Source organism: Eriocheir sinensis, chromosome 49 (genome assembly GCF_024679095.1).
Source record: "Eriocheir sinensis breed Jianghai 21 chromosome 49, ASM2467909v1, whole genome shotgun sequence".
NCBI lineage: Eukaryota > Metazoa > Arthropoda > Malacostraca > Decapoda > Varunidae > Eriocheir > Eriocheir sinensis.
This window is the reverse complement of record NC_066557.1, coordinates 8,859,208-8,883,550: the sequence shown is the minus strand read 5'-3', so window position 1 is coordinate 8,883,550 and position 24,343 is coordinate 8,859,208. Positions and strand designations below refer to the sequence as shown.

The 24,343-nt window shown below is 40.4% G+C and overlaps 1 protein-coding gene and 1 long non-coding RNA gene across 2 annotated transcripts in view; both read left to right on the top strand.

Moving 5' to 3' along the window:
* LOC126981633 (solute carrier organic anion transporter family member 74D-like) overlaps positions 1–19,708 on the top strand; it is an 80,512-nt gene extending 60,804 nt beyond the window's left edge. Inside the window, exons 5-14 of the mRNA XM_050833071.1 lie at positions 3,136–3,276; positions 4,691–4,909; positions 6,257–6,421; positions 9,140–9,265; positions 10,152–10,218; positions 11,969–12,128; positions 12,821–12,900; positions 14,102–14,241; positions 15,586–15,714; positions 17,910–19,708. Coding sequence (XP_050689028.1) covers positions 3,136–3,276; positions 4,691–4,909; positions 6,257–6,421; positions 9,140–9,265; positions 10,152–10,218; positions 11,969–12,128; positions 12,821–12,900; positions 14,102–14,241; positions 15,586–15,714; positions 17,910–18,214 — 1,532 coding nt within the window. The 3' untranslated portion in view covers positions 18,215–19,708. The remainder of the gene's footprint in view (positions 1–3,135; positions 3,277–4,690; positions 4,910–6,256; positions 6,422–9,139; positions 9,266–10,151; positions 10,219–11,968; positions 12,129–12,820; positions 12,901–14,101; positions 14,242–15,585; positions 15,715–17,909) is intronic.
* Positions 19,709–19,761: 53 nt separating this feature from the next.
* LOC126981833 (uncharacterized) lies at positions 19,762–23,981 on the top strand. Its single transcript, XR_007734215.1, has 3 exons — positions 19,762–20,394; positions 20,790–22,818; positions 22,951–23,981. It is a non-coding gene; the product is annotated as an uncharacterized LOC126981833 (long non-coding RNA).
* Positions 23,982–24,343: the final 362 nt, after the last annotated feature.

The following is a 24,343-nucleotide window of genomic DNA, read 5'->3' as shown; positions in this document are numbered from 1 at the left end:
TTGGGTTTTTTCTCAGTAATGGTAGTAAAATAAATGGTGGCAGCGTTGGGATACTATACATAGGCTCAGTTGATTTTTTTTATTTTATTTATTAATGTGTTTGTGTGTGTTCTAAGGGTTTCTTTCTGTAATAGTAGTAATGATAGGAGTAGTAGTGGACCTTTTTATTTTATTTTATTTTTGTCTACCCTGAGATGCCTCCTTTACTGTGAACAAATATAAATTGGTGGTCGCGGTGGGATACCCTGAACATGCTCAGTTGATCATCCTAAGAGTACAGTGATAGTCTACGTTCTCTCAAGGGGTCAATTTTTCTCAGCAATGGTAGTAAAATAAATGGTGGCAGCGTTGGGATACTATGCACATGATCAATTAGCTCGTTTCTGTATGTTTTCTGTATTTTGTTTGGATTCTAAGGGTTCTCTTTCTGAAACAGCAGTAATAATAGCAGTAGTAGCGAGCTTTTTTATTTTATTTTATTTTCGTTTGCCTTGAGCTGCTTCCACTAGGGTAAAAAAGCAAAATTGGTGGTAGCGGTGGGATAACCTGCACATGCCCAGTTGACCATTTTTAGAGTACAGTGACAGTCTACGTTTTCTCAAGGGGTCAAAGTTCATGCTATCAAAGAAAGTGTTAGAGGAGAAACTTGAGCAAAACAAAAACCCAGAGAACGGCATTTATAACGAGGAGGAAAGTCGTGCAATGAACCAAAACCGGATATTCTTTAAACGACCTCAAAATTACACTTTCTATTCAATTAACCAACGTGAAGAATTGACAAGTATCCCGTTTTCTATGTAATTGTGTTTTTATGGGGAACTCTTGTATATATTTCCTACCTTTGTTGCATCTTTATTTAGTATCTTTAATTTCGAGAGAGACGGTTATTGCTCTAGAAGTGAATGTACTCGTATCTTGCAAGGTTGAGAGAGAGAGAGAGAGAGAGAGAGAGAGAGAGAGAAAGCTTTGCCCTTGCAGGTGTGGGAACAGCCTTGGATTTACACCTGTCTTCCGGCATATCCTTCCCTCCTTCACTCCTTACCTCCTTACCTCCATCTCTCCATCCCTTCCCTTCTGACCTCCATCCCTCCTTTTCTTCTTCCCTTCTCCCCTCCATCTTTTTACCTTCCATCTTTCCCTTCCCTTATCTCATTCTGTCCTTCCCTCCTTCTCTCCTTCCCTCCTTCTCTCCTTTCATTCTTCCTTCCTTTCCTTCCTTCCTTGTTTCCCTTCTTCCTTCCTTCTCTTCTTCCATTCTTCCTTCCTTTCCTTCCTTCTCTTCTTCCATTCTTCCTTCCTTCCCTTCCTTCTCTTCTTCCATTCTTCCTTCCTTCCCTTCCTTCTCTTCTTCCATTCTTCCTTCCTTCCCTTCCTTCTCTTCTTCCATTCTTCCTTCCTTTCCTTCCTTCCTTCCTTGTTTCCCTTCTTCCTTCCTTCCTTCCTTCCTTCCTTCCTTCCCTTCCTTCTCTTCTTCCATTCTTCCTTCCTTTCCTTCCTTCCTTCCTTGTTTCCCTCCTTCCTTCCCTTCTTCCATTCTTCCTTCCTTCCCTTCCTTCTCTTCTTCCATTCTTCCTTCCTTTCCTTCCTTCCTTGTTTCCCTCCTTCCTTCCTTCCTTCCTTCCTTCCTTCCCTTCTTGTATACTTTCCTCTTTCCCTTCCTTCCCTCCTCTTCCTTCTTCTTCTCTTTTCTCTCTTCCTTCTTCCTTCTTCCCTCCTTCCTTTCCTTAATCCTTGTCTTTATTCTTCCTTCCCTCATTTCTTCCTCCTTTCCTTTTCTCCTTCCCTTCTTCTCTCCTCTTCCCATCATCTCTCATTCCCTTTTTCTCTCCTTCCCCTTTTTATTCCTTTCTTTATTCTTTCTTCCTCCTTTCCTTTCCCTCCTTCCTTCCTCCCTCCCTTCCCTCCTGTCTACTTATTTTCTTTCTCATAATTATCACATTCCATCCAATTCTTCCTTGTTTCCTCTTCATTCATTTCTTTCTTTCTCTTTCTTTCTTCCTGTATCTCCGTTTCTTCCCCCTTTCTTCCTTTCCTCTGTCCTTTCCTTCCCTTTCTCTTTTTTTCCCTTCTTCCTCTCTTCTTTTTTCTCTATATTTCCTTTCCCTTCAATTCTCTTCCTTGTTTCTTCTTTATTTATTTCGTCATTCCTCTCTTTCTTTCCTCCGTCCCTCCCTTCCCCTTCTCTTTTTTTCCCTTCTTCCTCTCTTCTTTTTTCTCTATATTTCCTTTCCCTTCAATTCTCTTTCTTGTTTCTTCTTCATTTATTTCCTCATTCCTTTCTTTCTTCCTTCCTTCTTTTCCTCCTTCCTTCCTTTCCTCCATCCCTCCCTTCCCTTTCTCTTTTTTTCCTTCTTCCTCTCTTCTTTTTTCTCTTTATTTCCTTTCCTTCCAATTCTCTTTCTTGTTTTACTTTCATTTATTTCCTCCTTCCTTTCTTTCTTCCTTCCTTTATCTCTCCCTCTTCCTCCTTCCTTCCTTTCCTCCTTCCTTCTTCCATCTCCTTCCTTCCTTCCTTTCCTTCCTTTCCTTTACGACTTCACTTTTTACCTTACGTCATTTCCCTTTCCTTCTCCCTCCCTCCCTCCCTCCCTTTCTCTCTCCCTCCCTCCTTTTCTCCCTCCCTCCCTTTCTCTCTCCCTCCCTCCCTCTTTGTTTCTCCCTTTCCGTGACGTGTTTCACCCCATCAATCAACTTCCTCTCTCTCTCTCTCTCTCTCTCTCTCTCTCTCTCTCTCTCTCTCTCTCTCTCTCTCTCTCTCGCGGTTTAATATGTTTTTCTTTAATTTCATCGACTTTTTTTTAATATATAGGCTGATTATTATTATTATTATTATTATTATTATTATTATTATTATTATTATTATTATTATTATTATTATTATTATTATTATTATTATTGGATTATCATTTGTTTTCTTCCTCTTTTTTTCCTCTTCTATTTTCTTCTTTCCTTTTATTTATTTTTGTTGTTTTTTGTTATATAGTTGTTTGTTTCGTCCTCCTCCTCCTCCTCCTCCTCCTCCTCTTGCTACTACTACCACTACTACTACTACTACTACTACTACTACTACTACTACTACTACTACTACTACAACAACAACAACACTAACCCCCCCCTCTCTCTCCCTCCCCCCAGCCGTCACCAGCGGGGTACGAATCCTCGGGCCAACCTTCGGCTTCGTCCTGGGCTTCGTGTGCACTCGTCTCTATGTTGACCCCCTGGCTGACCCCGGCATCGAACCCACGGACCCACGATGGATAGGGGCGTGGTGGCTAGGTGAGAGGGGTCATTTATTTTGCTCTCTCTCTCTCTCTCTCTCTCTCTCTCTCTCTCTCTCTCTCTCTCTCTCTCTCTCTCTCTCTCTCTCTCTCTCTCTCTCTCTCTCTCTCTCTCCTTCCTTTTTTATTTCATTTTACATTCATTTTTTCTTTCTTTTCTCCTCTCTCTCTCTCTCTCTCTCTCTCTCTCTCTCTCTCTCTCTCTCTCTCTCTCTCTCTCTCTCTCTCTCTCTCTCTCTCTCTCCTTCCCTCTTTATTCCATTCCCCGATATTGTATTTTTTTTATATTCCTCCATCCTTCCTACAATATATATTCTTCCTCTTTCCTTCTCTTCATCTTTACTTACTCTCCTTCCCATACTTTTTAATTATCTCTCATCTATTATTTGTATTATGTAATTTTGTGGTGTGTGTAATGTTAGCGTATATGAACATCCCCTACTCATTTATTTTATCTGTTATATATATTCTTTGGTTATTTTGTTGTGTGTGGTATCTAGTTTAATAGTTTGTAATTTTAACGTAGCCAGTATAATTTGAGTTTTTTTTATATTTCTGATGTTTGTTAAGTGAGTGTTGATGTGATCGTCTTCAAAGTCTCTAATCCTTTTCTAATGCGATTTGATTTCATTGTGTAAGTAATCCGATCCTCCTTTTCTCCTCCTCCTCCTCCTCCTCCTTCTCCTCCTTCTTCTCCCGCCTCTTACATCGTCCTCGTCCTCCTCCTTCTCTTCTTCCTCCTCCTCTTCCTCGTCCTTCACCTCCTACCGACCTCCTCCTTCTCTTCCTCCTCCTCCTCCTACCCCCGTCTTCCTCCTCCTCTTTCTTCTCCTCTTCCTCCTCCTCCACCTCCTCCTCGTCCTTCACCTCCTTCCGACCTCCTCCTTCTCCTGCTCCACCTACTCCTCCACCTTCTCCTTCTTCTCCTCTTCGTCCTCCTCCTCCTCTTCCTCCTTACCGACCTCCTCCTTCTCCTACTCCACCTACTCCTCCACCTTCTCCCCCCTCCTCCTCCTTATACCCCTCTCTCCCTCCTCCTCCTCTTCCTTCACCTCCTTACCGACCTCCTCCTCCACCTTCTCCTTCTTCTCCCCCCCTCCTCCTCCTCATACCCCCCTCTCCCTCCTCTTCCTACCCCCCTCGCCCTCCTCTTCCTACCTCCCTCTTCCTCCTCCTCCTCATACCCCCCTCTCCTTCCTCTCCTACTCCACCTACTCCTCCACCTTCTCCCCCCCTCCTCCTCCTCATACCCCTCTCTCCCTCCTCCTCCTCTTCCTTCACCTCCAGACCGACCTCCTCCTCCACCTTCTCCGTCTTCTCCCCCCCCCTCCTCCTCCTCATACCCCCCTCTCCCTCCTCTTCCTACCCCCCTCGCCCTCCTCTTCCTCCTCCTCCTCCTCCTCCTCCTGCAGGCTTGGTGGTGGTGGCGGCAACACTGTCCCTCACCAGTATTGCCATGTTTGCTTTCCCTCGTCATCTCCCCCGCCCCCGCCGCCGCCGCCACCCTCCCCCTCCCTCCCACCACCTCGACCCCTATCAAGCCGTGGCCCCCTGCCCCCGCCCCAATACCCTCGCCATACCGCCCCGGCCCCGCTCGCGCCCCATGCCCCGACGGAACACTTCGCTAACAGGTGAGTGTGTGTGTGTGTGTGTGTGTGTGTGTGTGTGTGTGTGTGTGTGTGTGTGTATTCTATCTATCTTTAACTTTCTATCATTCTCTTAATTTATCAGTCTGTCTATCTATCTCCCTATCTATTTATTTATATTTTTCAATCTATTCGTCTATCTGTGTATTTGTCTATCTACCTATTTATCTATCTACCCTATTTTCTCGCTATCTTCATATTTATCTAGCTATCATTATCTCTGTATAGCTGTAACTCTATTTATCATTCTTTGTATCTATATATTCATCTAATTATATATCATTATCTCTTTATGAATATCTGTAACTATTTTTCCATCTAATTATCTAACTATATATTTATCTCCATCTAATTATCTAACTATATATTTATCTCCATCTAATTATCTAACTATATATTTATCTCCATCTCTCTGTATCTATTTATATCTCATCATTTCCTCCTCCTCCTCTTCTATCTACCTACCTATCTATCTATCTATCTACCTACCTACCTACCTACCTACCTAACTAACTAACTAACTAACTAACTGACTAACTATCCATCTATCTATCCATCTATCTCTCATCCTATCCTTCTCTTCCTCCTCCTTCTCTAACAAATTAACTAACTAACTTTCTATCTGTCTCCCTATCTCTCACCAATTCCTCCTCTTCCTCCTCCTTTTCTAACAAACTAACTAACTAACTTTATATCTATCTCCCTATCTCTCACCCTATCCTCCTCTTCCTCCTCCTTTTCTAGCAAACTAACTAACTAACTTTCTATCTATCTCCCTATCTCTCACCATGTCCTCCTCTTCCTCCTCCTTTTCTAGCAAACTAATTAACTAACTTTCTATCTATCTGCCTATCACTCACCCTCTCCTCCTCCTCTTCCTCCTCCTTTTCTTACAAACTAACTAACTAACTTTCTATCTATCTGTCTGTCTCTCACCATCTCCTCCTCCTCTTCCTCCTCCTTTTCTTACAAACTAACTAACTAACTTTCTATCTATCCATCTATCTCTCATCCTATCCTCCTCTTCCTCCTCCTTTTCTAGCAAACTAACTAACTAACTTTCTATCTATCTCCCTATCACTCACCCTCTCCTCCTCCTCTTCCTTTTCTTACAAACTAACTAACTAACTTTCTATCTATCTCCCTATCACTCACCCTCTCCTCCTCCTCTTCCTTTTCTAACAAACTAACTCTCTAACTAACTAACAAACTAACAAACTCTCTATCCACCTATATCTCCCCATCTCCTCTTCCTCCTCCTTTTCTAACAGACTAACTAACTAACTTTCTATCTATCCGCCTATCACTCACCATCTTCTCCTCCCGTTCCAGACTTCGCGCGGGCGGTGTGGCGGCTACTGAGGAACCGTATTCTGCTTCTGCGCACGGCCAGTAACGTGTTGCATATTCTGCCTATCGCCGGCCTCTATACCTTCCTGCCCAAGTACCTCGAGAGTCAGTTCCGGTTGCCCGTACACAGCGCCGCCCTCGTCTCCGGTGGGTGGGCGTGGCCAGAGGTTGGGAGAGGTTAAGGTTAGGTTAGGTTAGGTTAGGTTAAGTTTAGGATAGGTTAAGAGAGGTTAAGGTTAGGTTCAGGATGGGTTGTGTTAAGGTTTGGATAGGTCTGGATAGGTTTAGGATAAGTTAGGTTAGATTTTTAGGGTAAGTTAAGATAGATAGATAGATAGATAGATAGATAGATAGTCAGGGGTTAGGAGAGGTTTAGGTTAGGTTAGGTTAAGTTTAGGATAGGTTAAGAGAGGTTAAGGTTAGGTTCAGGATGGGTTGTGTTAAGGTTTGGAGAGGTCTGGATAGGTTTAGGATAAGTTGTGTTAGTTTTTTAGGGTAAGTTAAGATAGATAGATAGTTAGGGGTTAGGAAAGGTTAAGGGTATGTTCAGGATGGGTTGTGTTAAGGTTTGGACAGGTCTGGATAGGTTTAGGATAAGTTAGGTTAGGTGTTTAGGGTAAGTTAAGATAGATAGATAGATTTAGGTTCAGGATGAGTTGTGTTAAGGTTTGGATAGGTCTGGATAGGTTTAGGATAAGTTAGGTTAAGTTTTTAGGGTAAGTTAAGATAGATAGATAGATAGATAGTCAGGGGTTAGGAGAGGTTAAGGTTAGGTTCAGGATAGGTTAGGTTAAGGTTTGGATAGGTCTGGATAGGTTTAGGATAAGTTATGTTAGGTGTTTAGGGTAAGTTAAGATAGATAGATAGATGTTCAGGATGGGTTGTGTTAAGGTTTGGACAGGTCTGGATAGGTTTAGGATAAGTTATGTTAGGTGTTTAGGGTAAGTTAAGATAGATAGATAGATAGATAGTCAGGGGTTAGGAGAGGTTAAGGTTAGGTTAGGTTAGGTTAAGGTTTGGACAGGTCTGGATAGGTTTAGGATAAGTTATGTTAGGTGTTTAGGTGGTTCAGGATAGGTTTGGAGGAGTGGAATAGATAGTCAGGGGTTAGGAGAGGTTAAGGTTAGGTTCAGGATAGGTTATGTTAAGGTTTAGGAAAGGTCTGGATAGGTTTAGGATAAGTTATGTGAGGTGTTTAGGGTAAGTTAAGATAGATAGATAGTCAGGGGTTAGGAGAGGTTAAAGTTAGGTTCAGGATGGGTTGTGTTAAGGTTTGGACAGGTCTGGATAGGTTTAGGATAAGTTATGTTAGGTGTTTAGGGTAAGTTAAGATAGATAGATAGATAGATAGTCAGGGGTTAGGAGAGGTTAAAGTTAGGTTCAGGATAGGTTATGTTAAGGCTTAGGAAAGGTCTGGATAGGTTTAAGATGTGTTTAGGGTTAAGATAGATAGGATAGGTTAGGTTAAGGTTTGGACAGGTCTGGATAGGTTTAGGATAAGTTATGTGAGGTGTTTAGGGTAAGTTAAGATAGATAGATAGATAGATAGTCAGGGGTTAGGAGAGGTTAAGGTTAGGTTCAGGATGGGTTGTGTTAAGGTTTAGGAAAGGTCTGGATAGGTTTAGGATAAGTTATGTTAGGTGTTTAGGGTAAGTTAAGATAGATAGATAGATAGTCAGGTTATGTTAAGGCTTAGGAAAGGTCTGGATAGGTTTAAGATAAATTATGTTAGTTTTTTAGGATAGCGTAAGATAGATAGATAGGTAGATAGGTAAACAGGTCGATAAATACATTAAAATAGGAGAGCATGACCCAACCAAGATGGCGCCATTATAAAACTTGCCTGAGGTGTAATGGGCTGGGGCCGATCATCAGGCCCCCCCAAGAAAGCCTATTGGCACCATAAGCTGAAAGTAAAAAAATAAACAAAAAATAGTAGTTTGACAGATAGACAGATAAACACATAGATAGACAGATACATAGTTAAATATAAAAAGATGTATAGATAGATAGATAGATAGATAGATAGTTAGATAGATAGATAGAAAGAGAGTTAAGTAGATAAGAACATCTACCCTTCTAGTAAACACTGATTATCCTATGTTCAGGTTTAGGTTAGGTTAAGTTAGGTTAGGTTAGCTTAGGTTAGGTTAGCTTAGGTTAGGTTAGGTTAAGATAGCATGCAGGAAAGAGAAGGAGGAGGAAGTGGAGGAGGAAGAGGAAATGAAAGGGAGTTTGTGAACGTGTCAAAGGAAGAAAAAAAGAGGAAGAAGAGGTGAAGGAGGAGGAGGAGAAGGAGGAGGGAGGGGGAAAAGGAGGAGGAGGAGATGAAAGGGCGCTTGTGAAGGTGTTAAAGGAAAAAAGAGGAAGAGGAGGTGAAAGGAGAAGGAGAGAGAAAGGAGGGCATGGAGAGAGAGAGAGAGAGAGAGAGAGAGAGAGAGAGAGAGAGAGAGAGAGAGAGAGAGAGAGAGAGAGAACCCACTTGACATATGTATCTTTTTTTCCCCATTCCCACCCATTCCCCATTCCTCCCATATTCCATACCCATTACCACTTTCGCACATTCAACATATCATCCCATCACCACCATCACGACCCTCTCATCACCATCACTTCTAACTTCCTACCCACCCATCACTACCACTATCATCACCAACCTACCACCACCCCCTCCCCATCACCACCACCCCTTCCCCATCACCACCACCCCTTCCCCTATCACCACCATCACCACCATCACGACCCTATCATTATCACCATCACTACCATCACGACTACCCCACCATCACCAACCTACCACCACCCCTTCCCCCCATCACCACCCCCTCCCCATCACTACCACCCCCCTTCCCCTATCACCACCAGGCATCGGGGGCATTCTGGTGATGGGTGTGGGCATCTTCGCGTCTGGTCTCTACATCTGGCAGGCAAAACCATCGCCGAGAACCGTGGCAGCCTGGATAGCCCTCAGCGCCCTCGTGTATGCGATAGGTAAGGAAGGGGAAGGAGGGAGGGTGAAAGGAAGGAAAGGAAGGGGGAGGTTAGGTTAGGTAAGGTATGGGGTGAAGGAAGAGGAGGAGGAGGTCAGGTATGGAGGGGAAGGGGATGAGGAAGGAAGGGGAATAAGGGAGGTAGAGTAGGGGAAGGGAGGAGGAGGAGGGTAATGTAGGGGGTAGGGTTTGGGGAGGGGAGGGATGGGAGAAGCTGGAAGGGGGATAGATAAGGTATGGGAAGGGGAGGAGGATGGGTTTGTAGAGGTAGGAGTAAGGAAGAGGATAGATAGATATGGGAAAGGGGAATTAAAGTAGGAAAGGGGAGGAGAAATGGGGATGGGGGGAGGTAAGGGCAGTGTAGGGAAGGGAATGGGAGACTGCAGTATGCATTAGAGAGAGAGGAAGAGGGAGGAGAGATGGGGAGAAATTTTATGTAAGAAAGAGTGAAAGGGAAAAGAATGTGAAGGAGAGAGAGAGAGAGAGAGAGAGAGAGAACGGAGGAGTGAAAGGAGGAAGAATGTGAAGAAGAGAGAGAAAGGAGGAGAAATTGTAAGTATGAGGAAGAGGAAGAAGAACGAGGAAGAGAGAGATGAAGAAGGGAAAGAGAGAATTGACGAGAAAATGCAGAGGAAGAAGAGTGAAAGGAGGAAAAATAAGGAGAGAGAATGAGACGAAGATGAAGGGAAAGAGAAAGGAGGAGAAAGTGTATTTAGAAGGGAGAGAGAAAGGAGGAAGAATAAGAGGAAGAGAGAGTATGTGAGAGAGAGAAAATAGATTAATAAAATGTAGTAATAGTAGTAGTAGTAGTAGTAGTAGTAGTAGTAGTAGTAATACCAGTGTTACCAACCCACATTCACACCCACCCCCTTGTTCCCCTCCCCCAGGCATGGTAATACTTATGTTCGTGGGCTGCCCCCCTGAGGACTTCGTGGGACTGGTGGAGGACGAGGAGTGAGTATACCTGAACATACTTACCTTTTCTGTTAATTAGTTACCTGGACACTCACCTATATGTTCTAATTATTTACCTGTCTTCTCATTACTTACCTGCACCCTAATTATGTACCTGTGTCCTTTGAATACTTACCTATGTTTAATTACTTGTTTCCCTTAATTACCTACCTACATCCCCTTATTACTCACCTGGACACACTTACCCCTGTCTCCTAATTACCTGCCTGTGCTCTCTTTTTACTTACCTGAACACTTACCTATGTCTCAATTACTTACCTGGAGAGACTTACCCATCTGATTACCTCCCTTTGTCCACTAATTACTCACCTATGCTCTCTTATTGCTTACCTAAACATACTTACCCCGAGCACTTACCTTTGTCCCCTTACCTCTTAATTATCTACACAGTTTAAAGCATCACTAAATTTATAACTCCCATTTCCCTATTTTCCTCCCTTTTAACCCATTTTCCCAATTTCCTTCCCTTTCATTTACCCCAAAAATTGACACCTATTTCCCTATTTCATTCCATTTTAACTTTTTTTCTTATTTCCTTCCCTCTCATTTCCCTTAAAAACTATAACACCCATTTCCCTATTTCTTTCCCTTATAACCGCATCTCAAAGTAAAACAGAGGCGGTCGGAGGTAAATAGATCGTCACTAAAGAAACGAATATAGTCACCCCGGAAATCTTTATATTGATCCGTTTTCTCTCACGTGATAAAGTCCTGCAAGGTAAATTCACCCTTCTAGCACATGTACCGTGAGTCTAAAGTCGCGTGGTTTATGGGTCCATTTAAGGCAGGGTGAAGGGACGCCATCGCCCCCGCGCCAGCCAATGGGAGGCCGCCTTTCTTCCTCGCGTGTTTACATCCCTCGCGGCAGCCAATCAGCGCGCGCCTTACATGCTCCTTAGGTAATCACCGGTTAGGGCCACGCCTCCCCGCTGTCAAAACCTCATTCAAGCCTGTTTTGTTTACTCTGGCACCATTTACGTTTTTGTTTACTTTTTGGCGCTACTTAAGTTTGTTTGGTTTACTTTTTATGGCTATTTGAGTATCCTTTGTTTACTCTACCAGCATGTATAGAACATTATTAGGGAGTTAATTATTTGAAAGGGAACTTACATTACCGAGAAAGGAAAAATAATACTTGTTTTACTTGCAAAGACGTAGACGGCGCTGGGAAACGAGGGAGACTTTTCTATGATAGATAAAGTTAGGGGCAAACGCTATAGCTGCGCGTGGCGGCGGTGCTCATCTCCGTCACATTTGCCCTTTGAGCCTGTGGTGGAAGAGAATCCTTATAACCCAACAGTACGTGCCCAGTGTGACATCCAGGTTATCACAGTTTACCTCCCCCAGGTTTCCCCAGGTACCCATTTATCGACCATCCAGAAAGGAAAGATGAACAGCTGGGTGGATTGCTCGCCGACTGCCCGGACTGGGATTCGAACCTGGGCCCACAGATTCGTAGTTAAGGACGCTAAGCACTGCACTGCAAAGACCCATATGTAACCCCTTTTCTCCCCCTTAGCGGTAAGCAACACCCCCTTAACAACCCCCTCTAACGGTCTAACCCTTTCACACCCCTTAACACCCCTTCCGAGACAAGAATCGCCACTCCCCTTCAGAAGCACGCACTCCCCTTAACATCCATTTACACCCCCATCAGCACCTCTTTACCTTCCTTTCCTCCCTTTCAGCAGCACGCACTCCCCCTTATCACACCTTTTCTCCCCCTCAGCGGCAAGCATTTCGAGCCGATGTGTGACCTGGACTGCGGGGAGTGTGACCTGACCACCTTCGCGCCCGTGTGTGACCCCGCGCGCCACAAGGCATACTTCTCCCCTTGCCACGCGGGGTGCTCCAACGCCTCGCGCCGCGCAGACACGAAGGAGCTGGTGGTGGGTGATGGGGGAGGAGGTTGGGGGAGGCGGGTAAAGGGTGGGGGGAGGGAAGTGAGAGGGGTGGCGATTGGGGGAGGGAAGGGAGGTTAGAGCGTTGTAGGGGGTGGAGGAAAGGGGGTTGTGGGTGAAGGCGTTGTGTTGGGGGGTAGGGAGGGGAGGTTAGAGGGTTGTAGGGGGTGGGGGAGAGGGAGTTTGGGGGTGGTGGGTTGAGGAGGGGTGGTGTGTGTGTGTGTGTGTGTGTGTTTGTAGGTACCCAATACTACCCATTGTTTGTTTTCACCTTATTTTCATTTTTTATTTTCTTGTTCTTACCTGTTCGTTCTTACCTGTTTGTTCCCCTTCATCCATATACCCTCTCATTTCCTTGCCCATACCCTCTTCTTCCATCAACCTTCCTCTGTCTTCTCTTTAACTCTTCTTTCCTCCTTTCTATATTCCCGTTTCTATTTTTTTTTTTTTTTGCTTGCTGTTATTTATTCAGACTCAAACATCAACCTTACTCCCATTTCTCCTTTATTCCAGTTTTCTGTTCCAGTTCCATTTTTTTTTAACTTGCATCTGTTCTTCTTCAGACATTCAAAATAACGTTATTGCCATTTCATTTGTTCCAGTTCCCTTTATTGTTTACTCGCACGTATTTGTTCTTCCCCAAACATTCCTCAACCTTACCCCCATTTTCTATGTTCCAGTTCTCCCACTGTAACTGTCTGGAGGAAGGGGATACTGTGGTGATGAAGACGTGTGGGGCGGAGTGCAACAATTTTGAGTGGTAAGTGGAAAAGAAAATTAATATAAACTTATAATCTTCATAAATTATCGAGTCAGGTCGTTATAAAATTTATGTAGTCAGTATATGAACAAGTTGACCTCTCTTTTGGCTACTCTATATACTTGTCACTATATGAGAGCAACAGTTAGTGGGGTTTTATTTTACATCTTCTTTTTGTTGCCCTTGAGTTGTTCTCTGTGCTGTAAAGAAAAAAAAAAATGAGAAGACATTATGAGCAAATTATATACAAGTTTTTTTCCCTTCATTGCCACCTAAATAAATATAAACTTCAATTCACTTAAGAAATCCTCACGCAGTCTTTATATAGTTTAATAGTAAGTACAGGAATAAAGAAACCACTTAAAAAGATATTCCAAGCAAATTAAACACCACAATTTCTTAGTTTTTTCCTCTTGTCTGAACCCAAAATGAATATGAACTTTAAATCACCTTGAGAATCTGAGCCGAGTCTTCATAAAGTTTAGTAGTGAATAAAAGAATAAGACGATGAGTGTTGAGATATTCTAAGCAATTTATGAACCACAATTATTTCTTCCCTTGGTTGCCTGCAAAAAATAAAAAAAAAAATAAAAAAAATAAAAAAAATCCACATACCCCCAAATCAACCACTTATAATCCACATACCTACCCCAAGCAATCCCTCATCCACATACCCCAACCAACCCCTTCTTCCATGTACCCCAACCAACCTTCATCAGCATACCCCAACCAACCCCTTCATCCACATACCCCAACCAACCCCTTCATTCCACATACCCCAACCAACTCCTTCATCCACATACCCCAACCATCCCCTTCTTCCACATACCCCAACCATCCCCTTCTTCCACATACCCCAACCATCCCCTTCATCCACATACCCCAATCAACCCCCTCATCCACATACCCCAATCAACCCTTTTATCCACATACCCCAACCAACCCCTTTCAACCATATACCCCAACCATCCCTTTCTTCCACATAATCCCCCCAAAACTGAACCTCCCATCCACATACTTCAATGAACCACATACTCCACATCTCCCAGTTAAGCACTAATATTCCACATACCCCCAAAACCAATCCCTCATCCACATATACCTCAATGAAACACTTACTACAACCCCCCCCTACCCCCCACCATCCATCCATATACCCTAATGAACCACTTCCTGCACTCACTCCACATCCCCCAAACAGGTACGTGGTCATCTTCTCCGCCTTCGTCCTGGTCCACTCCACGTCCGAGGTTGGCGGGATGCTGCTGACGCTCCGCTGTGTGGCCCCCAAGGACAAGGCCATGGCACTCGGGCTCATCTCCGTGGCTATAGGATTGTTAAGTGAGTGCCAGAACCAGAAGAGGACATAAGATTTTTTTTTATGTAACGGAAGCTGCTCGTCCGTTTCTAATTGATCTGTTGGAGTTTTCTTTTACTTTTTCTTTTGGGGGAGTGGTAGTTTTGCAGGATTTTTATCTCTCATGTTTTTTTTGTTTGCCCTTGCCTGCTTCCTCTGATGTAATATAAGAAGCTGAGAAAGCCCACTCTCTTCTATTATATTTTTCTTATGGCATCAATACACCCCATCATCGTCAACATCCTTACAGACTTCCATCTTTCTCCTCATCATCCTAGTGCCTCCTACTCCATCATCTTCACTTAGCACTATTATCTTCTTTCGTATAATAGACAGTGCCCTATCTACCCCTCATCATCATCCTTATATTACTACTTTAACCCAGTAGCTGCGGGGATCATGTTTCTTAAAGTCCCCTCTAAGCGAATCAATGAGAAAAATCATCACACACGCCAACCATTATATTATATGTATTAATGCATTTGTGATCAGTTTATGTATCCTCTATTTTGGGGGGTTTATGTCAAGGGAAGAATTTGGTCCATCGCTGGTATACTGTTAAGCTACATATTTGGGCCGTCGCTGCTGCCAGGTTGAGGTAGCCCTATTGTCTTTTCTCTCATCATCCACATCGTTATCTACATACAAATAGTGCTTCTTACTCTTTTTTTATATTATCGCGCCACCCATCACCGTTTCCCATCATTACCATTTCCCATCACCTGTAAAAATGTTCTCTGTCCCATCTTCATTCTGATTTAACCCAGTAGCAGCAGGGATCATGTTTCTTAATGGTCCCTCCAAGTGAGAAAAATGAGAAAAAATCACCCCTCACACAAACCATCTCATAATATATATCAATTAAAGCATTTGTGATCAGATTATGTATCATCTATTTTGGGGGGGTTATATTATGGCACAAATTTGGCCCATCGCTGCTACACGGTAAAGCCACAAATTTGGCCCATCGCTGCTACACGGTAAAGCCACAAATTTGACCCGTCGCTGCTACACGGTAAAGCCACAAATTTGACCCATCGCTGCTACACGGTAAAGCCACAAATTTGACCCGTCGCTGCTACACGGTAAAGCCACAAATTTGGGCCGTCGCTGCTACACGGTAAAGCCACAAATTTGGCCCATCGCTGCTACACGGTAAAGCCACAAATTTGACCCGTCGCTGCTACCGGGTTAAGCATCCATCATCATCCCAATAACCATCACCATTTACCATTATCATCTTACCACCCATCCCCATTCCCAATCCACACAAATGCACTCCACCATCATCACCACTCCCCACCCTTACCACCCCCCATCACCCCCAGGCAATGTCCCGTGCCCCATCATCTACGGGGCAGTGGTGGACGCCGCTTGCATTCAGTGGAAGGAGACTTGCAGCCGCCCTGGAGCGTGTCAACTCTACGACACGGATGCCTTCAGGATGTTCTTCCACGGTGGGTGTGTGGGTGGGAGTGGAGGATAGTGGAGGGGGCGGTGTGGATAACATAGTGTTCGGTCATCTCTTTTTTTTTTTTTAGGAGCAGCGAGTAGCGGGCTTTTTTTATTATGGTTTACTTTTTTTGTGCCCTTGAGCTGTCTCCTTTGCTGTAAAAAAAAATAATAAAAAGTAAGACTATGGAAAGGTAGGAAATATATGTGTGTCGGGTGTGTGTGGAACAGGGAGTGGTTAGATAAAAACAGATAAGTGGAAGGGTGTAGACACTGAGGAAAGGTAGAAAATAGGGGTGGGCATGGGTGTGGAGATGGTGCAGGGGGCAGTGTGGATAACATAGTGTAAGTAAGAAGAAGAGTGTAGATCTTAGGCAAGGGTAGGAAGTGATTGCTTGATTGATAGTTTATTGTTGCAAGTAAAACAACAAAGGAGAAGTGTATGTGTGTCGGGTGTGTGTGGAAGGGGGGGTGGTTAGATAAAAACAGATAAGTGGAAGGGTGTAGACACTAAGGAAAGGTAGAAAATAGGGGAAGTATGGGTGTGGATGTAGAAAGGGTGACAAGGGGTATAGTTCAAGGGCATGGGGGCAACGTAACCAAATTATCGTACTCAGCCACTCAGCACATTGTATTTCCCGGTTTTGACTCACAGCTATCGCAAACTAACATCAATAAGAAATGATTTTATTGATAACTTTAACTGGAATTTCATTATCTGTGTGGGTAGAAAAGTTTCGGATCCGTGGAACTGATATAATTGCGATGTTTTGAGTACGAAACTTTGGCAACATTACATGGGGGTGAGTAGAAAGATGTAGGGTATGGGCATGTGTGTAGATGGTTTTAGGTTAGGTAATGGGTGTACATGGGCATGGGGACTGAAAAAGGGCAGGAAATGAGTATGTTTATAAAGTGTACAGACTAAGAAAGGACAGGAAATGGGTGTAGATAGGTGTTGGGACTGAATAAGGGCAGGAAATAAGTATGTTTATAAAGTGTATCGACTAAGAAAGGACAGGAAATGGGTGTACATGGGCATGGGGACTGAAAAAAGGGCAGGAAATAAGTATGTTTATAAAGTGTATCGACTAAGAAAGGACAGGAAATGGGTGTAAATAGGTGTGGGGACTGAAAAAAGGGCAGGAAATAAGTATGTTTATAAAGTGTATCGATTAAGAAAGTACAGGAAATGGGTGTAGAGGACTGTGGAAATCTGAGAAGCCTTAACCCGGTAGCTGTGGGGGTCATATTTCTTAAAGGTCCTTCTAAGCGAGAATGATGAGAAAAGAATCATCACTCAGGCAAACCATTTCATAATATACATCAATGCATTTGGGATCAGTTTATGCACCATCTATTTTTTGGGGGTTTATATCATGGCAAAAATCTGGCCCGTCGCTGCTACCGGGTTCTAGTAGTAATAGTAGTAGTAGTAGTAGTAGTAGTAGTAGTAGTGACAGTAATATAGTAGTAATAATGATAATAACTACTGATATCTTCATTTTCTTTTCTTTTCCACCTTTCCTTTCTTTGTTTCTTTCCCATTTTCTTTCCTCCTCGTCCTTTTTCTCTTTCAATCTTCCCTTCTTCTAACATTTCTTTTATCCTTTATTTCTTCCATTTTCTTTACCCTATCACCTCTTCCTCTTTTATCTCTTCTTTTTCTTCATCCCCTGCTTCTCCTTCTTTTCTATTCCTCCTCTTTCTCCTCCTTCTCTTCTTTTCCTCCACTTTCTACTTCTTTTCTATTCCTCCTCTTTCTCCTCCTTTTCTATTCCTCCTCTTTCTCCTCCTTTTCTATTCCTCCTCTTTCTCCTTTTCCTTTTCTGTTTCTCCTTTTCCCTTCGTTTCTCTTCCTCCACTTTTTCTTTTCCTTTCCTATTCTTCCTTTTCCTTTTCTATTCTTCATCTTTCTTCATTTTTTCTCCTTTTCTAATCCACTTTCTCCTCCTTTTCTATTCCTCCTCTTTCTCCTCTTCCTTTTCTGTTTCTCCTCTTCCTCCACTTTTCATTTTCCTTTCCTATTCTTCCTTTTCCTATTCTATTCCTCATCTTTCTCCTCCTATTCCAATATTTTTTTCTGCTTTTCTAATACACTTTCTCCTCCTTTTATATTACTCCTCCTCCTCCTCACCTCTACCATCTTCACCATCATCACTATCATCACTATCATCATCACTATCATCACCATCAACAGGTATGACAGGTGCGGTGATGCTGCTTGCTTTCTTCGTCGACATTAGCGTGTGGTACCTCGCCGACACCATCACCTTCGACGACAATGCCTCCTCGTCACCCATCTCCTCCCCCATCAAGTCCCCCGCCACCCCCGAGCCCCCCGTCGCCCTCCCCGTCACCCACACCCCGTCGTCGCCCACGTCCGCCCCATTCCCGTCGACGAGTCAGGAGTCGACACCAATGCTCCTTCGTCCTCAAGTGGAGTCATCGTTTATCCATAGCGATGGTGGTGGTGGTGGTGGTGGTGATGGTGATAGGCAGTGAGGTGATGATGGGGTGATAGATTGGTAGGTAGATAGGTAGGTAGGGTGACAGGTTGCTTTTCTTTATTGCTTTTTTTTTGTTTTTTTATTTGGGGATTGTATTTTTTTATTTACAAGAGAGTTGGAGGTTGCAGGATTGAGTGTGCTGAGAGGGAGTGCTTCTTGAGAGAGTTGGAGGCAGCAGGATTGAGTGTGTTGAGAGGGAGTGCTTCTTGAGAGAGTTGGAGGCAGCAGGATTGAGTGTGCTGAGAGGGAGTGCCAGAACAGGGAGAGATGGGGACACTTCTGCTGCGGCCACCCCCTGGAGGGAAGTTCCCGTGAGGAGGCAGTGCGTCGGAGATACAGATAAAATAGATAGATTTTTCATTTGATTATTTTGTTTATCGGTATGTTTTTGGGGGTAAAGGGTTGAGATTGGTCGTACTGACGTGCCCATATCTTGTTTTCTACCTGACGAAGTACTCTTGTGTTATCATAAATGTTTTCTACTGACCTTCAAACCTCCCACAACACACTAGGAAAGAGTGAAAAGATCAAAACAAGCAAAAATAATCCTGAGGTGTTTATGCAAGGTAGCCTAGCAAAGAATGTTTACATATGACAACGGAAGAGCAATTGGTTCAGTAGGATTGATTGTTTGATTGATTGATAGTTTATTGTTGCAAGTAGGAAGCTAGATATCGAAACATTGATAAAACTCATCCCTACCGGGTAAAGAATGTATGGATAAGCTAGGTTTGGGTGTGACGTATTTTTCCATTTTGAAATTTAACCGGAAGGGAATTTTTTATGACAATGGCAAAAACAAACAATGCAAGTATAGACGAAGGAAGGAAGGAAGCTTAACTCTCAGCCTCGCTCGAAAGACTATAGACGACGTAAGAGAGTTGTTTTGAGACTAAATAAATGAAAATACTTAAAATAAGGTCATTGATTCTGGAGGTAGAAGAGAAGAGAATTGGTGTGACATTTCTTTATTTTTCTATTTTATTTCTTTGATATTGTAGAATTATTTTCTCTGTTAAGACTGTAGATATATAAAATAATTAAGATAAGGAAAACGATTGTGAATGTGAGGGAGTATAGATGTCGCGAATGAATCTCTTAGCATTCATAAATAAAGAATAATTATAGAAACGTGAAACAAGGTACATAGCGACGGTGCAGTACATGGTAGAATTAATTAAGTAAGTGAGTTTTTCAATATCAATAAGGAAATCAATGAGTTAATTTGTATTTTTGTAATGATTGATGATGTAGTGATGCGTTTCAAATATGGAGATTATAGTATTTATGACTTTTTTTGTTTTGTTTTGTTTTTTTGTATCGCTGGCTAAAATTTTAAATGCCGGCTAAAATCAATGACTCCGCTCGACAAACAGAATGAGGAGAGAAAAGTGGAGATTAAAAAGTCATTGAAAGAAGAAGTACGTAGAAATGAATTAAGTTTGAAGAAGATGTGACTGAAAGATTTGTAGGATTAGTGAATAAAGTTTTTTTTCAATTATATAAAAAAGATAATAAATAAAAAAAAAAAAAATTAAAAGTCATTGAAAGAAGAAGTACGTAGAAATGAATTAAGTTTGAAGAAGATGTGACTGAAAGATTTGTAGGATTAGTGAAATAAGTGAGTTTTTCAATTATATAAGAAAAGTGCTAATGACTGAAAAGAAAATTAAAAGAAAACATTGAAAGAAGAAGTACAGAAGAAATTAATAAAGCTTGAAGAAGATGTGACTGAAAGATTTGTAGGATTAGTGAAATAAGTGAGTTTTTCAATAATATAAGAAAAGTGCTTATGACTGAAAAGAAAATTAAAAGAAAACATTGAAAGAAAAAGTAGAGTAGAAATTAATTAAGTTTGAAGAAGATGTACGATTTGTAGATTTTGAGGATTAATAATGAAATAAGGGAGATTTTCAACGTTATAAAGACAAAGAAAAAAAATTAAAAGAAAATATTGAAAGAAGAAGTACAGTAGAAATTAATTAAGTTTGAAGAAGATGTACGATTTGTAGATTTTGAGGATTAATAATGAAATAAGGGAGATTTTCAACGTTATAAAGACAAAGAAAAAAAATTAAAAGAAAATATTGAAAGAAGAAGTACAGTAGAAATTAATTAAGTTTGAAGAAGATGTACGATTTGTAGATTTTGAGGATTAATAACGAAATAAGTGAGGTTTTCAGTGTTATAAAGAAAAGTACTAATGACTGAAAAGAAAAAAATTAAAAGAAAACATTGAAAGAAGAAGTACAGTAGAAAATAATTAAGTTTGAAGAAGATGTGTGATTTGTAGATTTTGAGGATTAATAATGAAATAAGGGAAATTTTCAATGTTATAAAGAAAAGTGCTGATGACTGAAAAGAAAATTAAAAGAAAATATTGAAAGAAGAAGTACAGTAGAAATTAATTAAGTTTGAAGAAGATGTGCGATTTGTAGATTTTTGAGAATTAATAATGAAATAAGAAAATTAAAAGAAAACATTGAAAGAAGAAGTACAGTAGAAATGAATTAAGTTTGAAGAAGATGTGCAATTTGTAGATTTTGAGGATTAATAATGAAATAAGTGAGGTTTTCAATGTTATAAAAAACGTGCTAATGACTGAAAAGAAAATTAAAGGAAAACAATGAAAGAAATACAGTTGAAATTAATTAAGTCTAAAGAAGATTCGACTGTTAGATTTCTATGATTAATAAAATAAGTGAGTTTTCAACATAATAAGAAAAGTGCTGATGAGTGAATAGAAAATTGAAAGAAAATATTGAAAAGGAGAACAGTAGAAAATAATGAAGTTTGAAGAATGGATTTTTTAGGATTAGTAAAACAAGTGAAATTGAAAGAAAATATTGAAAAGGAGAACAGTAGAAAATAATGAAGTTTGAAGAATGGATTTTTTAGGATTAGTGAAACAAGTGAAATTGAAAGAAAATATTGAAAAGGAGAACAGTAGAAAATAATGAAGCTTGGAGAATGGATGTTTTAGGATTAGTGAAACAAGTGAAATTGAAAGAAAATATTGAAAAGGAGAACAGTAGAAAATAATGAAGTTTGAAGAATGGGTTTTTTAGGATTAGTGAAACAAGTGAAATTGAAAGAAAATATTGAAAAGAAGTACAGTAGAAAATAATGAAGTTTGAAGAATGGGTTTTTTAGGATTAGTAAAACAAGTGAAATTGAAAGAATATATTGAAAACGAGAACAGTAGAAAATAATGAAGTTTGGAGAATGGATTTTTTAGGATTAGTGAAACAAGTGAAATTGAAAGAAAATATTGAAAAGGAGAACAGTAGAAAATAATGAAGCTTGGAGAATGGATTTTTTAGGATTAGTAAAACAAGTGAAATTGAAAGAAAGTATTGAAAAGGAGAACAGTAGAAAATAATGAAGTTTGAAGAATGGGTTTTTTAGGATTAGTGAAACAAGTGAAATTGAAAGAAAATATTGAAAAGGAGAACAGTAGAAAATAATGAAGTTTGAAGAATGGATTTTTTAGGATTAGTGAAACAAGTGATTGAGTTAACAGTGTAATGAGAGAGCTAATGATGATTCCTTTTGTATTTTTATAGTAATTGATCGATGGTGCTTCTGGGAATTTCAAGAACGTAAATTAATGTAGTACAACAAATATTTTTTTTTTCTTTTTTTTATGTATCGTAGGTTAAAATCAGAGAAGGATTTTTGCGGATAAGGGCAAGTTTGACGGTCCAGTACAGCAAGGTTGTATCGGGTAACAGGACACCGCTCCTCCCGAAATTGACCTGTCTTTCAGCCACACTTCTTGACTCTCTTGTCGGAGCAGTAACAGGCTTTTTTTTTTTCATTGTTTCCTTTTTTTTGCCCTTGAACTGCTTCCTCTACTGTAAAAAAAGAAAAAAAGAAAAAGCTCACCTCACAACTGAGAGAGCCCGGGTTCGATTCCTGGGCGGAGTGGAAAAATTTGGGCGGTTTTTCCGATACCCTACGCCCCTGTCCACCCAGCAGTGAATGGGTACCAGGTATTAATCAGGGGTTGTGTCCCATCTCCTAGGATCTGTTCCCTTCTATGATTCCTTCCCCTTCTGTCTCTCTCTGGCATATGACCACAGATGTTGCACCGACTAAACGAAACTTTCCAACTTTTACTCAACCAAACGCAGAATACAACGACAACTCCTTGTACGTAGCTTTAGTGTTTGGCGTTGATATAGAAAGGATGAGGAAGTCTTAGGAACCTACCCAGGAAATCTCTGTATTGGTACCTGGTGTTAAGTGGAAATACCGGATCATTGTGGAGAACATGGTTGGTTTGGGGGCTTACAATATCCCTGTGTTGGACCGTCAAACTGGCCATAAGCATTGTTGTAGTATTTTCTTTCAAAGTATAAGAAATGCAAAGAACCACCAACTCAAGAATATAAGCGAATTAACGGGTTGTCTTATAAGTATGAAATTAGCGCTTTTAGGAAGTATGTTTTATAGAATTATCGATGTTTATTTCAAAGTAAAGATAGATTTTTTTTATAAAGATAGAAGCAGAACAGTATAAGTGAAGTGTTTTGGGGAATATATATATGAATAATTTTGAGTTTTTGGAAGAGAAAATTTTTGTTATGGTTGAAGGTAGACTGATAAATATGTATAAAGATAGATTTTTGATAAAGATTAAGTAAAAGGCATAAGTGAAGTGTTTGTGGAATATATATATGAATAATTTTGAGTTTTGGGAAGAGAAATTTTTTGATAAGTTTGAAGGTAGACTGATAAATATGTATAAAGATAGGTTTTTGATAAAGATTAAGTAGGAAGGCATAAGTGAAGTGTTTGTGGAATATATATATGAATAATTTTGAGTTTTTGGAAGAGAAAATTTTTGTTATGGTTGAAGGTAGACTGATAAATATGTAAAAGATAGATTTTTGATAAAGATTAAGTGAAAGGCATAAGTGAAGTGTTTGTGGAATATATATATGAATAATTTTGAGTTTTTGGAAGAGAAAATTTTTGATACGGTTGAAAGTAGACAGATAAGTGTGTGTAAAGATAGATTTTTTAATAAAGGTAGAAGTAGAACAGAAAAAGTGAAGAGCTTTGTGGAATATATGTGAATAGTTTTGAGTTTTTGGAAGTTAACTTTTTTTATACTGCAAAAGATGAAAAATTAAGTGTACATAGGAGGGAGATATTTGATAACGATAATAGGGAAATATAGAAGTGAAGCATTTTGTGGAATATGTGAAAAATTTTGAGTTTTGGGAAGTGAACTTTTTTTATATTGCTAAAGATTGCAAGATAAATGTATATAGAATGAAGATTTTTTATAACGCTAGAAGAGAAAGGAATAAGTGAAGTGCTTTTGTGGAATACTATGTGAATCATTTTGAGATCTCGGAATTGAAGAAGTTTTTATGCCGTAGTTGTAGAGTTTTTTTAATACGTATTGGTAAAAAGCTAAGTTTGTGTGTGTGTGTGTGTGTGTGTGTGTGTGTGTGTGTGTGTGTGTGTGTGAAGGGAGATTTTTGATACAGATAAAAATAATAAGTAATAAATTAGTTGTAGTAAGTGAAAAAGTGTTTGTGGAATATATGAATGATTTTGTGGACTTATGTAGAAGTCAGGAATTTTTTTGTTTTAGCTGAAGAAAGTTTTTTGAGAATTAGAATTTTATTATAGAGAGATTTTTGGTTGAGATAAAAATACTGAGGTGTGAGTGAAGTATTTGTGGAGTAGTAATAATAATAATAATAATAATAATAATAATAATAATAATAACAATAATAATAATAGTAATAATAATAAAGAAGAATGAAAACAAAACAGAAATCTCTCAAAACCGCACAAAATAAACTCCATGATATATATTTTTTTTTTTACACTGAAGACGATAAAGAATAAATAAAAACCTCTAAACCAAGCAAAAAATATATAAACTCCACGACAACGCCGAAATCATAAGCGACATAACCTGTAAAAGCCTCGTGCTTATAAGTGAAATAATCAAAGGTGGATACATTTAAGGTGTGTGTGTGTTCGTACGTACGTAATGAAGAAGCCATACGCAACCCTAAGACGAGTAAAATAAGCGCTGTAATAGTTGTATAAGGCTCGCGAACATAATTTATACGTAATCTTAATACCTTACTCTTAA